The sequence below is a fragment of the Leucoraja erinacea genome, chromosome 2 (genome assembly GCF_028641065.1).
Source record: "Leucoraja erinacea ecotype New England chromosome 2, Leri_hhj_1, whole genome shotgun sequence".
Taxonomy (NCBI): Eukaryota; Metazoa; Chordata; class Chondrichthyes; order Rajiformes; family Rajidae; genus Leucoraja; species Leucoraja erinaceus.
The window spans coordinates 131,665,311-131,679,713 of NC_073378.1; the positions used below are offsets into that span (position 1 = coordinate 131,665,311).

Below are 14,403 nucleotides of genomic sequence, written 5' to 3' on the forward strand. Positions count from 1 at the left end.
GTGAATGGCTCAAAGGGCCGAATGACCTACTTCTGCATCTATGGTCTATTGTCTATTGAGATGGGAAGATGTGACTAATGGTGGGATCCCGTTGGAGGTGGCAAAAATGTTGGAGGATGATGGGCTGATGGGGTGAAAGGTGAGGACCAGGGGGACTCTGTCCCTATTGTGACTAGGGGAAGGGGAGCAAGAGCGGAGCTGCGGGATATCAAAGAGACACTAGCGTGAGCCTCATATGATGGAACGTAGATGAGCTTCTTGGTGGTCATGAATGAGTTGAGCCAAAAGCCTTTTTTCATGATATATGACTAGAATATTGGCCGTGTAGCAAAGGTGGCCAAATGTGGATTGTTTTCTGTGAATAAAAGGGTTGGAGGTTGAAGGGGTGACCTGAATGTATAAAATTATGAGAGGCATAGACAGGCTCAGTAGTCTTTTCTTCAGGGTGGAACTGTCAAATACTAGAGGGAATTTCTTCAAGCAAAAAGGGGAAGGTTTGAAGAAAATGTAAATAATTGATAGATACCTGGAACACGCTGACAGGTGAAGTGGTGGAAGCAGATACAATAGTATGTTTATGAAGCATTTAGATAGACTCATGAATAAGCAAGGAATGGAGGGGATCGATCGTGTGCAGGCAGATAGGACACACCAATTGTAATTAACCTTCAAACCCACGTCTCAGGGTTGTGGGATGAAATGGGAGTGCCCAGAGAAAAATATGCATCGATCAGAGGATGACGTGCAACTCCCCATGGTCAACGTCCAACATTAGGATTGAACCCGGGCCTCTGGCACTGTGAGGCAGCAGCCCTGCCAGCTACGCCACTGTGCCACCCTTACTGAAATTGGAGACTTCAATGTCCATGCCATCGTGTTGTAGACTGTCCAGGCACAATGTGTTTCTATAGTTTGTGTTTGGCCTTGCCCTGATAGCAGAGGAGGCCAAGCACTGCCAAGGAATGGGAAGGGGAATTAAAATGGACGGCACCTGGAAGATCCCAATGTCCACAGTGGACAGACCACAGGTGTAAAGCAAAGTAGTCCTCTAGTAGAGGAGGCCATAGCATGAGCACAGAATGCAATAGATGAGATTGAAGAAGGTGCAGGTGAATTGCTGTCTCACCTGAATGGGCTGTTTAGGCCTCTGGATGGAGGTGGGAGGAGGTTTTTGGACAGGTGTTAAAGCTCCTACAGTTGAAAGTGAAAGGACCTGTGTGTGTTACCTGAGCTAAGCTCATTTGCCAAAATTTGGCTCATATCCCTCTGACCCTTAGTGGTGGCACCTGGGTTTCAGGTTAGAACCCTATCAGATCCTTGCTCATCCGTCTATTCTCTCCACAGATATTGTCTGACCTACGGAGCTCCTCCAGCATTTTGTTTTGTTTAAGATCTGTTTTTTCTTGTATCTCCATTTTACCACTGTGAAATCTTCTTAAGGTGTGCCGACTTTGAAGAAGTTGGTTTCTTTGTGGATGCTCAAGTGACTTTGTCTCTGATTCTTGCTGTTTGACAATATCTTGACAGTCTGAAGAATGATCCCAATTGAAAACTCACCTGCCCATTCCCTCCAAAGATGCTGCCTGACCTGCTGACGTCTCCAGCTCAGGTTTAGTGCTTTGCTCAAGATTCCCGAATCTGCAGTGTCTTGTGTCTTCAATACTTTGGAAATGTTTTCACAAGGAGGTGCACAATTGTGGTGCTTGTAGTTTAGGAGGAAGCATGTGGAAATATTGGATGGTGTTAATGAAGGTGAGGGTGAAAATATTGTGTCGGTGGTAACTTTGAACATAGAAAAAATTATCAGTCTTGGATAAAATAAGAACATGAGAAATAGGAGCAGGAGTAGACCATCCGACCTTCCAGCCGTTACCCCAATCTTCAATATTGTGCTTGATCCACTGCCTTGTCAAGTCAAGTCAAAATGAAAGGGGCAATGCCTGCGGATTGTGCAAAAAAACTGCAGAACAGAATAAAACAGAATCAGTATTTACATGTTAGAAAATATATATTTTTTAAAGACACAACACAACGGTAAATTAGTACAGTAAATTAGGTGGTGAGATCAGAGTTTACAATCCTGATGGCCTGTGGGAAGAAACTCCGTCTCATCCTCTCTGTCTTCACAGTATGACAGTGGAGGCGTTTGCCTGACCGTAGCAGCTGAAACAGTCCGTTGCTGGGGTGGTAGGGGCCCCCCATAATTTTGCTGGCTCTGGATCTGCACCTCCTGCTGTATAGGCCCTGCAGGGGGGCGAGTGTAGTTCCCATAGTGCGTTCGGACAAATGCACTACTCTCTGCACAGCCTTCCTGTCCTGGGCAGAGCTGTAGTTGGCACCATTTGCCAGTGCTACCCCATAACCTTGATGCAGCCAATGCCCACAGATCTCTTGTGTTCAAGAAGGAACTGTAGATGCTGGAAAATCTGTACCCACAGATCTCTTGCCCTCTGAATGACCTGAGCTGCACTGCCTTCTGGGGTAGAAAACGATCTCCTTGTCTCAATTCTAAACACCTTACCCCTTATTCTGAAACTGTGCTCCCTGGTCCTAGATCTCTCAAGTCAGGGGAAACGCCCTCTCTGCTCATAGCCTATCAAGTCATTTGAAACTGAGAACAAATATTAATGAGATCTCCTTGCATTCTTATAAATTCAGTCTACTCTGACTTGTGCAGCAAGCCTGCCATTCCTGAAACCAATCTAGTGAATCTTTGTTGCATTTTCTTTGTGGTAAATGCATTCTTTCTTGGGGAAGGGAGCAAAACTATACAATTCTTCAAGTATGGATTCTGCAAGTCCGAAACAATTACTATCAGACATTTTTTTTTGTCTTTAACAAATTCTGATATTGAAGTCTCTTAGACTGCTTGCCTAATTGCTTGCTGATATTGCATGTTGCATTCTCAATGACAGGAGGCGACTGAACCGTCCTCTCACCAGCTAAAGTGCAATCCCGATCTATCATCTACCTCATGGGAGACCTTTGAACTATCTTTAATTGAATTGTATCTTTATCTTGCACTAAATAATATATCCTTTATCTTGTATCCGTTCACTGTGAACAGAGTGATTGTAATCATGGGCGGCACAGTGGTAGACTTACTGCCTGACAGTGTGAAAGACCTGTGTTCAATCCTGACTTTGGGTGCTGTCTGTATGGAGTTTGTATGCTTCCCCTAAGACCAACCGGTAGGCGGCGCGACTCTCGTCAGCAGCGGCCTCTGCAGCCCGTCTGCGTTTTTATTATTTTTTGTCTATGTTTCTATGTAGTTTTTGTTATTTTTTGTTGGGGTGTGTGTGGGGGGGTGGGGTGGGAGGGAGGGGGTAACTTTTAAATCTCTCCCTGCACGGGAGACCCAACTTTTCTTTGTCGGGTCCCCGTTGTCGTTGGGGCTGCAACGAGGAGCGGCCTCCAACAGGAGAAGACCGGGGGCTCTGGTGCCGACGACTCACCTCACTGTCGCGGAGCTGGCCGAGTCCAGAGCGGGTGGAGCTGTGGTGGAGCGCTGCTGCTGCTGCGGCCCGACCTCCGGAGATTCGGAGGCTGCTACTGCGGGTCTGGCGGACGGCGGCACCGGGAGCCCGCGGGTCCCTGGAGGGAGACCGCTTTTCAGGGCTCCCGCAACGGCGACTTCTCCCGCCCGAGTTGCGGGGTTGAAGAGCTCCTGGAGCGGGGCCTGACATCACCACCCCCCGCGCGGCTCGGAATGGCCGCGGGACTCTGCGAGCGCACGCCGGGGGCTCCAACACCAAGACCCGGTGTGCGACCTTGCACCACCCGGCGTGGCTTTAATGGCCGCGGGACAATCGCCATCGCCAGCCGGGGGCTTTGACTTTGACTCTGACATCAGGGGGGGGGAGTGCAGTGGAGAGATAAGTTTTTTTGACCTTCCATCACAGCAATGTGATGGATGTTTATGTAAATTATGTTGTGTCTTGGGTCTATTTGTTTGTAATGTATGGCTGCAGAAACGTCATTTCGTTTGGACCTCAAGGGGTCCAAATGACAAATAAATTGTATCTAATCTAATCTAACATGGGTTTTCTCCGGGTTCCTCCCACATTCGGATTTGTAGGTTCATTGGCTTTTGTCCTTTGTGTGTGGAATAGTGTTAGTGCACGGCTGGGGTCGGCAGCCTATGGCCCACGGGCCGAATGCGGCCCGTAACCCGAAATCATCTGGCCCGCAGGCGTATTTTTTTCCGTAATCATCTTGATAACAGACTTCCGTCAACTCCATTACCTGGAAGGTGATTTTAAGACCGAGGGTTGGGAGAAACACTGTAAAAAAGATGCATTCAATATTTCCGCCCACCACCCTGCGTGAGGCCGGGCCCCACTTGAACCATTGTGCAGTTCTGGTCACTGCATTACAGGAAGGATGTGGAGGTTTTGAAGAACATAGAGGTTCACTGACGGGTATTTGCCTGGATTAGAGGGAATTAGCACGCGAGACAAACTTAGGTTGTTTTCTCTGGAACACCAAGGCTAGGGATGGGGGCGGGGGTCACCTGGTAGAAGTATACAGAAATACTAATCACTGATGGGGGGGATAGTCAGAATCTTTTTACCAGGGTGGAAATATCAAATACCAAAAGGCGTGGGTTTAAGGTGAGGAAAATTTAAAATAGATTTGCGTGTTTTTGTTTTGCACAGAGAATGATTGGTGCCTGGAACATGCTGCTGTTGAATCTGTTTCTATGTTAAAAGTCTTCCCTTTCTTTTGCTTTTGCATTCTTGCTTTTGCATTTGTTTGCTTTTGCATTCTCTTGAAGAGCTATGGGGACTTTAACGCTCACTCCCTCTCAATTCTTGTTTGCGTAGCGTACCTTTCTATGCTGATTTCCTACTTCCAAAGCAGCCTGAAGTCATTTCCTTCACAATAGTTGGAGCTCTGTATACATAAGTTGGTACCTTCTCCTAAGGTGTTGGTATGGCTTTACTATTGCCATGTATACCCAGATGACGGTGAAAAGCTTTGTGTGCTAACCTGTCACATTGTACTGTACATGAATAGAATTAAGCCCATGTACAACAGGGAGTGCAAAGAGAAAAATAGCCAGACGCAGAATGTAATAGAAATTTTAAAGAGTGGAATGATTGTAGAGTGGATGATAATAGATCCTCTCTGGGACTAGCACACAAAGGGTTGCCGCGCTCCGGCACCATCTTGCCTGTTCCTAAAAGGCCTGTCCCACTTGGCCGTCATTTGCGCGCCATTTACGCAACCTGCCAGCATGTGGGTAGCGTGGGACGGGCGCATGGAGCGGTGTGGAGGAGTGTGGACTTCGTCCTGTATGAAATCTTCACGCGCCACCGGCCTGTCGCGGAGCTGACGGCCAAAGTGGGACAGGCCCAAGACCCTGGCGCGGCGCAACATCTCACCTCCAACAGCATCAGAACAATCGCCGAGCTCGGCTTGGGGCTCACGGCCGTTGCGGATCCAAATCCGCTCCTATTCCCAGAGAGGGCCAGGACAACTGTATCTCCCTTCTTCAGACTGAAGAAGAGTCTTGACCCGAAACATCATCCATTCCTTCTCTCCAGAGATGCTGCCGGTCCCGCTGAGTTACTCCTGCTTTTGTATATACCTTCAAATGACGTTACGCGCTGCAGACGGCTATGCGTCAGTCACTACTGGCCTGTCGCGTAAATGACGGCCCAAGTGGGACAGGCCCTTTAGGTAGGCAACAAGTGTGTTGAAGTCATTCCTTTGTTTCGGTGGGAAATGGAGGAAATGGCAGGTGGAAATCCAAACTGGGCAGCAGCACTCATCCACCACTCTAGAGAGTTGTAGACATGGTTTGTTTTCAAAGTGAGCTCAAATAAATATTGTAGGTGTGTAACATCCGTATTTCTCTGACCAGACATCTCGCTCCTCAAGAACGTTTGTTTGGCCACAACGAATGCTTCTGCTGAATGTGTGAACTGGCTGGTTCCGTTGTAGGATATGAGCAGATTTTGTTTTGTGCTTAAGAGTCCTAGGGTGATACAGCGTGGAAACAGGCCCCTCGGCCCAACTTGCCCACACCGGACGACATGTCCCAGCTTCACATCCCACCTGCCCGCGTTTGGCCCATATCCCTCCAAATGTCCTATCCATGTACTTGTCAGTGCCGTTTACGTGAAGACTATTTGCATACCTTGGGTATGTATGCAAGCAAAGAATCTCACTGTGCCTTGTCACGTGTGTGACAATAAAGTATTTTATTCCATTCCGGTCTAACTGTTTCTTAAACGTTGGGATAATCCCTGCCTCAACTATCTCCTCTGGCAGCTTGCTCCATACACCCACCACCCTCTGTGTGCTTGACCGCTGTTTGTGAGAGATGCTAAATATCTTGGAGGAATGCCTGCGAGACACATTTGATTGCAGTCAAATAGTCCACAATAGGAAAGGAGACAGAGAAGTGTTTTCTTCCTCCAATTACTGTTTCAGGAGGGGGGGGGGGGGGGGGGGGTGTTGTTACTCTGTTTGTGTGCCAGAGCTGATGTGTAAGAACTGTACCTCTGCTCCACGTACACTTCAGGACCTTCAGCCAAGTGTGCAGTTGGGAGAGTACATCAGGATAAAACGTCGCAAGTGGCTTCAGAATGCATATTTGTGCATTGGCCGGATGTTTTGATTGTCTGCTCTGGCTTAGTGAGTTGCATTCCTGCCTCCTGAGTTCAAGGTTTTTGGGTTCAAGTCCCACTCTGGAAACCTGAGCATACAAATTCTGGCTGACACTCCAGTGCAGTGAAATTTTTTTCCCCACTTTTGTTCCTTTTGAAATCTCTGATGGTTTCATCCAAATAACCCCCCCCCCCCCCCTCCACCGACCTCAGTGAGATGTTTTGGTACAATAATTTTACTTCCTTAATAGATTTCCTACCTTCAAGGCCATTATTTTTTTCAAGAGACCTTTTCCTATTGCTGTACCGTCCTGTGACAACCTATACTTCCAGTTCAAGCCCCCTCTTTAAGGTGTGTTATGATCCAGTCGAGGGTTTTTGTGACGGCTCCCCTTGTTGTATGCTGCGGTCGGTCGCCATTCCCAGAGGGTCTCTCCTCTTGCAGCCATTCTTTTTGATCTGTTTCCTTACTCTTCTGCCGGATCTGGCAACACCTCCAGCCCACTCACATACTTGTGTAGACGTTTTAGGAATTTCATTCCCACTTCTCCATTTACCGTTTCTCTGCCCAATCCATCTGAATCTCCAGAACAATAATTGTTCTACCCGTTGTTCTTCTAATTCCTCTGTGGATTCCCTCTTCCAACTTATCCTACCAGAATTTCACGACAAATTGTTACCTGGTTAGTTCAAAATGTTAAAAAATCTGATTTCAAGCTGTTGCATCTATCCTGCCTCTACATCTTTTTAGCAGTGTTATTATTTTGCCTGTTTCTGCAATCTTTCTCTTTGGGCTACTCTATTTTAACGAGCAGTCAGCATGAATTTATGAAAGGAAAATTGTGTTTGACTTGGGTCGAAAAGGTTTGGAAATGTTTAGAGGGATATGGACCAAAAGCAGGCAAATGGAATTAGCTTTCAAGAGTTCAAGTTCAAGAGAGTTTATTGTCATGTGTCCCAGATAGGATAATGAAATTCTTGCTTTGTTTCAGCACAACAGAATATCGTAGGCATAAATAAATACAGAACAGTGTTCTTGAATACCGTTGAAAGAACACTGAAATATACCATATACCATTGAAAGGAGTATCTTGGTCGGCATGGATGAATTGGGCCGAAGGGCTTGTTCCCATGCTGCCCGACCCTGACGTCATGACCCTTGAGTCCTTTGAAGATGTGACAAATGGAATAGATAAAGGGGAACTAGTAGAGGTGGCGTACATGATTTTACAAAAGGCTTTTGATACGAGTTTTGGAAAATAGAACAGAACAGCACAAGAAAGGGCACTTTGCCCCATAGTATCTGTGCCAAACACGATACCTCGACCAACTCTTATCTGCTCGCATTTAATCCATATCCTACTTTCCCTGCGTGACCATGTGCCTATCCAATAGCCTCTAAAATGCCACTGATTGTATCTGGATCTACCACCGCCCCTTGCAGCATGTTCCAGGCTCTCACCACCCTCAGTGTAGAAAAACAACAAAACTTGCCATGCACATTTCTTTTAAACTTTGTCCTCACCTTAAAACTCTGCCCGTGGCATTTCATATTCCCACCCTGGACTGTCTGCCACATCTCTGCCTCTCATAATTTTACACACTTTCAGGTCGCCCCTCAATCTACTGTGTACCAGACAAAACATCAAGTCTGTCCAACTTCTCCCTGCAGCTGATGCACTCCAATCACCAATTTCTGGTAAACCTCCTCTGCACCTTTTCTATATCTTTCCTCTAATGGGGAGATCAGAACTGCACGCAGCATTTCAAATGCAGTCTAACCCAAAGATTCTATAGACCACTCCTTCTAAATGCAATGGGCTGACGTGTAGTAGGCAACGGAGCGGAACGTGGGCCTTTTTTTCATCCATTTCCGTAACCCGGCCCGACTCGCAGTGTAATCAGCGTTGCGGGGGAACAGTTTGTGTTAATAAATTATGATTCTGAAAATGAGGAGAAGATTTTTTCCAAATAACTTTTATTTTTACGAGGATGTTTCTGTAAACGGCTTCTAGTACGGAGACGGAAGCCGGTTACGGAAATGGGGCCGAAAATTACCCATGAATCTGCCCATGACCGTACTACGTCTTTTCCGTCGAGTGATCTATCTTGCTTGCTATAGGATCTTTGGTCTAACCAAAGTCCTACAGAGCTGCATCTGCATATTATATGAATGGTGTCAGATTAGGAAAATGGGAGATGCAACGAGACTTAGGTGTCCTTGTACACTGAAAGTAATGGCATGTTGGCCTTCATAGAGAGAAGATTTGAGTAGTGGAACAAGGAGGTCCTGCTGCAGTTGTACAGGGCCCTGGTGAGACCACACCTGGAGTATTGTGTGTAGTTTTGGTTTCCTAATTTGCGGAAGGTCATTCTTGCCGTTGAGGGAGTGCTTCGAAAAGGGGATGACCGGAGTTGTAAATGATCCATGATTACGTTGGCTGTTTTCCCAAGGTGGAAAGAATAGTCGATGGGCCTGAGGGCAGCTTGTGTGATGGACTGGGCTCAGTTCACATATGTGGAAGGATATTCTTGCTATTGAGGGAGTGCAGCGTAGGTTCACCAGGTTAACCGGGGATGGTGGTTCTGACACATGATGAAAGAATGGATCGACAGGGCTTATATTCACTGGAATTTAGAAGGATGAGCGGGAATCTTATAGAAACATATAACATTCTTATGGGATTGAACAGGCTAGATGCAGGAAAAATGTTCCTGATGTTGGGGTAGACCAGAACCCCCAATTCACAGTGTAAGAATAAGGGGTAGGCCATTTAGGACTGAGACGAGGAAAATCACAGAAGGCAGTGGAGGCCGATTCATTGGGTGTTTTCAAGAGAGAGTTAAGGCCCTGTCCCACTTTCCCGAGTTACTCACGAATTCTCCCGAGTTTTCCCCTCGATTCAAACTCGGAGATGCCAGCCGTACGTACTCGGGGCCTATATTATTTTACTCGTTGACATTTTTCAACATGCTGAAAAAACGTCCCGACTTGCCTGATGCCGTGAGTGCCTACAGCTGGCATTACGAGCCGCTACAAAATATCTATGGACTCCTACAGCCTCCTACGGACTCGCCACGTTCTCCGAGTTTGAATCGAGGGGAAAACTCGGGAGAATTTGTGAGTAACTCGGGAAAGTGGGACAGGGCCTTTAGATTTAGCTCTTAGGGCTAACGGAATCAAGGGATATGGGGAAAACGCCAGAACGGGGTACTGATTGTGGATGACCAGCCATGATCATATTGAATGGTGGTGCTGGTTCGAAGAGCCGAATGGCCGACTCCTGCACCTATTGTCTATGTTTCTATATGCCTGCTCTATCACACAGATTTGTTAATGTTTGGAGCAACATGTAAGGATTGAAAACTGGGTAACAGGGAGCAAAGAGTGGGAATGAATGGGTCTTTCTCAGCTGGCCGGTTATGATTGGTGGGGCGCTTGGGCCCGAGCTATTCACAATCTACAACATGAATTTGCCAAATGTCATGTTTATTGCTGATGTTACCAAACTGTGAGGTTATGAATAGGGCCGAGGTTTGGAGAGAGGATATTGACAATAGAGTAAGTGGGTGACATGGCCTTGTTAAATCAGTGTGGAATAATGAAACATGCACTTCAGCGGACAAAACAGAAAAAGCTGATCATCTTTTAAAGATAGCATTGAAAATAGGTGCACTAGGCCATTCGACCCTTCGGCCTGCACCGCCATGAATATGATCATGGGATCATCCAACTCAGTATGACTGCCTGCTCTAAATGTGACCCCTGATCCCTTTAACTTGAAGGGCTACATGCTCCCTCTTAAATACAGCCAATGAACTGGCCTCAACTACCTTCTGTGGCAGAGAATTCCACAGATTCACCACTCTCTGTGAGAAAAATGTTTTTCTCATCTCGTTCCTAAAATACTTCCCCCTTATCCTTAAACTGTGACCCCTTGTTCTGGACTTCTACAACATCGGGATCAATCTTCCTGCATCTAGCCTGTCCATCCCCTTAAGAATTTTGTAAGTTTCTATAAGATCCCCCTTCAATCAAAATCAAAAAAATACAATGTGAAGAGAGAGCAGCGGCAGCTAAAGCGCGCCAGCGTCCACTCTCCCTTCCGACAGCCATCTTGGACACAGACTAACGTTAGCTTACACACAGAAAAATCATCCGAAGGCACAAAGTCCAGTCCCCATCCCCAGTTCACCCAAAGTCAGGCCTATTGAAGCCACCGCTATTGCCTCTACGGAGGCCCGATGTTCCTGGCTGTTCTGGCCGGGTGGTGTTGCCCCGGCGTCGGGAGAGTCCTCACAGCAGCTGGGCCACCTGGAACGGCCGCTTCCTAGCAGGGGATTGTCGGCTTCCGAAGCCGACAGGGCCGCGCCGGTTTGGAGCTCCCAGGCTCCCGATGTTAGAGTCGGCGCCATCCAGAGATCCATCAGATGGCGATCTCGCTGCTATGCAGGCACCCATGACAACCCGCTTCCAACAAGCATAGATTGTGAAGAAAGTTTTGCATAGTCTGTTGCCACCAGGCTGTTGAGAGGCAGTGGCTGGTATGAGAAGCGAGACTGAGCGCTGTTCTGGGACCCAAGGCTGAGAGGAACTATGTGATGCCCGCAAATAAACACAATTCGTTCCCAAGCTGGTTTCCCTAAATTTGTAACGGGATGGATTACTGTGGTCACCTGGACAATTTTAAACAACAACCCATCAAGGAGTAGGAAAGGCTCTCATTCTAGTGTCGGGCATCAATTAGTTTGTGATTGATCTAGCAATGTCATTTTCTTACACAGTTTGAAACCTTGGACCATCAAGCAACATCTATATAATGACTGAGATGAAACATTTTTAGCTCGGACACATGTGATCTGTAAATCTATTTATTTTGGGGCACTATCTTATTTTGCAGCTTCCCGCCTTTGAAACTCCAGTACTTGTGGAGGATGGAGATGACTTGACAGACAGCGACGAGAGCCTTTTCTCTGGCTTGGATGACTCGGGGAGTGACAGCAGTGATGAGGGAGGAGGTGGTGACGGTGATGAAGATGGTGATGGTGATGATGATGACGGAGACCATAAGGAGGGAAAGAGTGATGAAGACAACGACAGTGGAGTTGAAGAGAAGAAGAGCATGAAGGACAAGCTAAGCAAGCGAGAGAGCAAGGTGAGATGTAGTAGCAGTGAATGTTTTGTTTCCCTGAGATATATTGCGGATAGAACATAGAACATAGTAAAATAGATGCAGGAGTGGGCCCTTTGGCCCTTTGAGCCAGCACCACCATTCAATATGATCATGACTGATCATCCACAATCAGTACCCCATTCCTGCCTTTTCCCCATATCCTTTGATTCCTTTAGCCCTGAGCTAAATCTAACTCTCTCTTGAAAACATCCAGTGAATTTTCCTCCACTGCCTTCTGTGGCAGAGAATTCCACAGATTCACACCTCTCTGGGTGAAAAAGTCTTTCCTCATCTCAGCCCTAAATGGCCTACCCCTTATTCTTAAACCATGACCCCTGGTCCTGGACTCCCCAACACGGGGACCATTTTTCCTGCATCTAGCCTGTCCAATCCCTTAATTTTATATGTTTCTATAAGATCCCCTCGCATCCTTCTAAATTCCAGTGAATACAAGCCCAGTCGACCCATTCTCTCATGCTTGCCCTATTGTAAGTTATTGAGAAGAGGAAGATGCACAAGGAACTGCAGATGCTGAAGTCTTGTGCAAACAAAGCAAAGTGCTGGAGTAACTCAGACAGGCAGCATCTCTGGACAGAAGAAATGGGGTTCTCTCCACTTCTTCTCTCCAGAGATGCTGCCTGTCCCGCTGAGTTACTCCAGTATCTTGTGTCCTACCTTCGATTTACACCAGCATTTGCAGTTCTTTCCTACACAAAGTGCTGGAGTAACTCAGTGGGTCAGGCAGCATCTCTGCAGAACATGAATAGCTCATCAAAGACCCCTCACACCCCAACCATGGACTGTTTGCCCTCCTCCCATCAGGGAGGCGGTACAGGAGCCTCAGGTCACGTACTAGCAGAACATGACGATAGCTGCGAAATTCTGGCATCTTCTCTTTCTATTCTTTATGTACAACTACTACAACGCAGCATGTTGTACTGATACTTGCATTTGGCGATGACATTAAAGTTGAGAATTGAATCTGCGAAACGGCACTATTCATGTTCTCAAGAGATCCTGCCTGGGCTGCTGAGTTACTCCAGCACTCTGTGTCTTTTTTTGATTGAGAATAAGAAATCACTTGCCTCTGAATCCATGAAACCATTCGGGCATCTTTCTAGCACGTAAAGGCAAGTTTACTTTCACATGAGTGGGTCTAGTTGCTGTTATATTTAAGCAATTATCAGAGTAGGATAATTATATGTTCTTGCTACTTGAATGTCAAACCAAACTATGAACTAGGAAGGTTGCTTTTCACTCTCTGATCTAAGCTGGCCCACCCTGTGATTTGTATTTAATTAGTCTGTGCTGGGCCACAGGATGCCAACTGACAGGATCAGGCAATTGGATGAAACAATCCAATAAGCACAATAATTGCAGCCTCCTTTCACTTTTCCTCTGTTTGTGGCTCTCTTTCTCAGATCAGTAAAGCTGCCAGGAAAGAGAAGTTGGCAGAGTCCGAGCACATTTTGAAGCCAGAGCACCTGGACCTTACCCCTGCAGCCGATGAGTACGAAGAGGACACTTCAGATGAAGAGGTACAGAGAGGAGAGATTTCTCACCTGCTTTGTGTTGTTGGTGGTGGGTGTACATGTTTGGGTTGCGCTCACTTATTGTACCACTGAGTGCCGTCTGACAAAAGTTCAGGGTCTCCTCCAACAGCAGAAAGCTTCCAGTGTTAAAACACAGGCTGGTGGGGGAAAAAAACGATCTCTCTCTTTGCTCCGTCAACCCAGCCAGGTTTTCTTCTCTATTCAGCTGCTGCTTGTAGTACTGTTTCCCACTACCTTGTCCAAATGGTCAACCTTACTGCCTGGACCTTGGTGGAGTGTTTCTGATGGCAGCTGTAGCTCTGTGAGCACCCTTAGTTGACGGAGGAGACCCTGGGTTTCGAGAGTTGAGCACGAAAGCCACCCTGGCCATCCAGGGCAGTGTGGAAATGTTGGATAATATGTGAAACCGGAATGCCACGTTGCCTCTTGTATCGACTGAAAAAACCTCATGGCCCCAGGCTGGTCCCTGGATCAATATTTGCAGCTGCACCAGAATTACTTGCTGGGTACGATTATCTGGTAATTGTCACATTGTTATCTCAGGGAGTTTACAGTGGAATTTGCCGCTCGGTTCTGACATTATAGTAATGACTTTGCTCCATATCGATATAGGTTTATCTTTGTTTATTATTTATATGTAGGTACACTACGGGCGGCTTGATTGTAATCATGTTTTTCTTCATGCTGACGGGATAGTACGCAACAAAAAAGCTTTTCACTGTACTTCAGTACACGTAACAATAAATTAAACTAAACTACAGTGAAAAGCTTTGTTCATGTGCTATTTACTCAAACTACACTATACATGAGTACAATCAAGTAGCGCAAAGAGAAAAATCCCAAAGTGCCAAGTATTATGTAAGTTAGTTAGGGCAAAAATGTTGATTTTGAAAGAAAAAAAAAAGTATAGTCCGCAATGAGGTAGGTTGGAAGATGGGGACCAAACACTGCCTTATGGGAGGATCATTCAGTAATCTGATAACAATGAGAGGTGTTGTTGTGTAATTCATATTTTAAAAGTCAGGCTATGCGGACATTCTAAAGTATTCAAATTGCTCA

General features: G+C 46.4%; 1 protein-coding gene across 1 annotated transcript in view; it reads left to right on the forward strand.

The window, feature by feature from the left end:
• Nucleotides 1–14,403, forward strand: part of bop1 (BOP1 ribosomal biogenesis factor) — a 176,806-nt gene that overhangs the window by 5,535 nt on the left and 156,868 nt on the right. Inside the window, exons 2-3 of the mRNA XM_055665391.1 lie at nucleotides 11,519–11,773; nucleotides 13,213–13,329. Of these exons, the coding sequence (XP_055521366.1) occupies nucleotides 11,519–11,773; nucleotides 13,213–13,329 (372 nt within the window). The remainder of the gene's footprint in view (nucleotides 1–11,518; nucleotides 11,774–13,212; nucleotides 13,330–14,403) is intronic.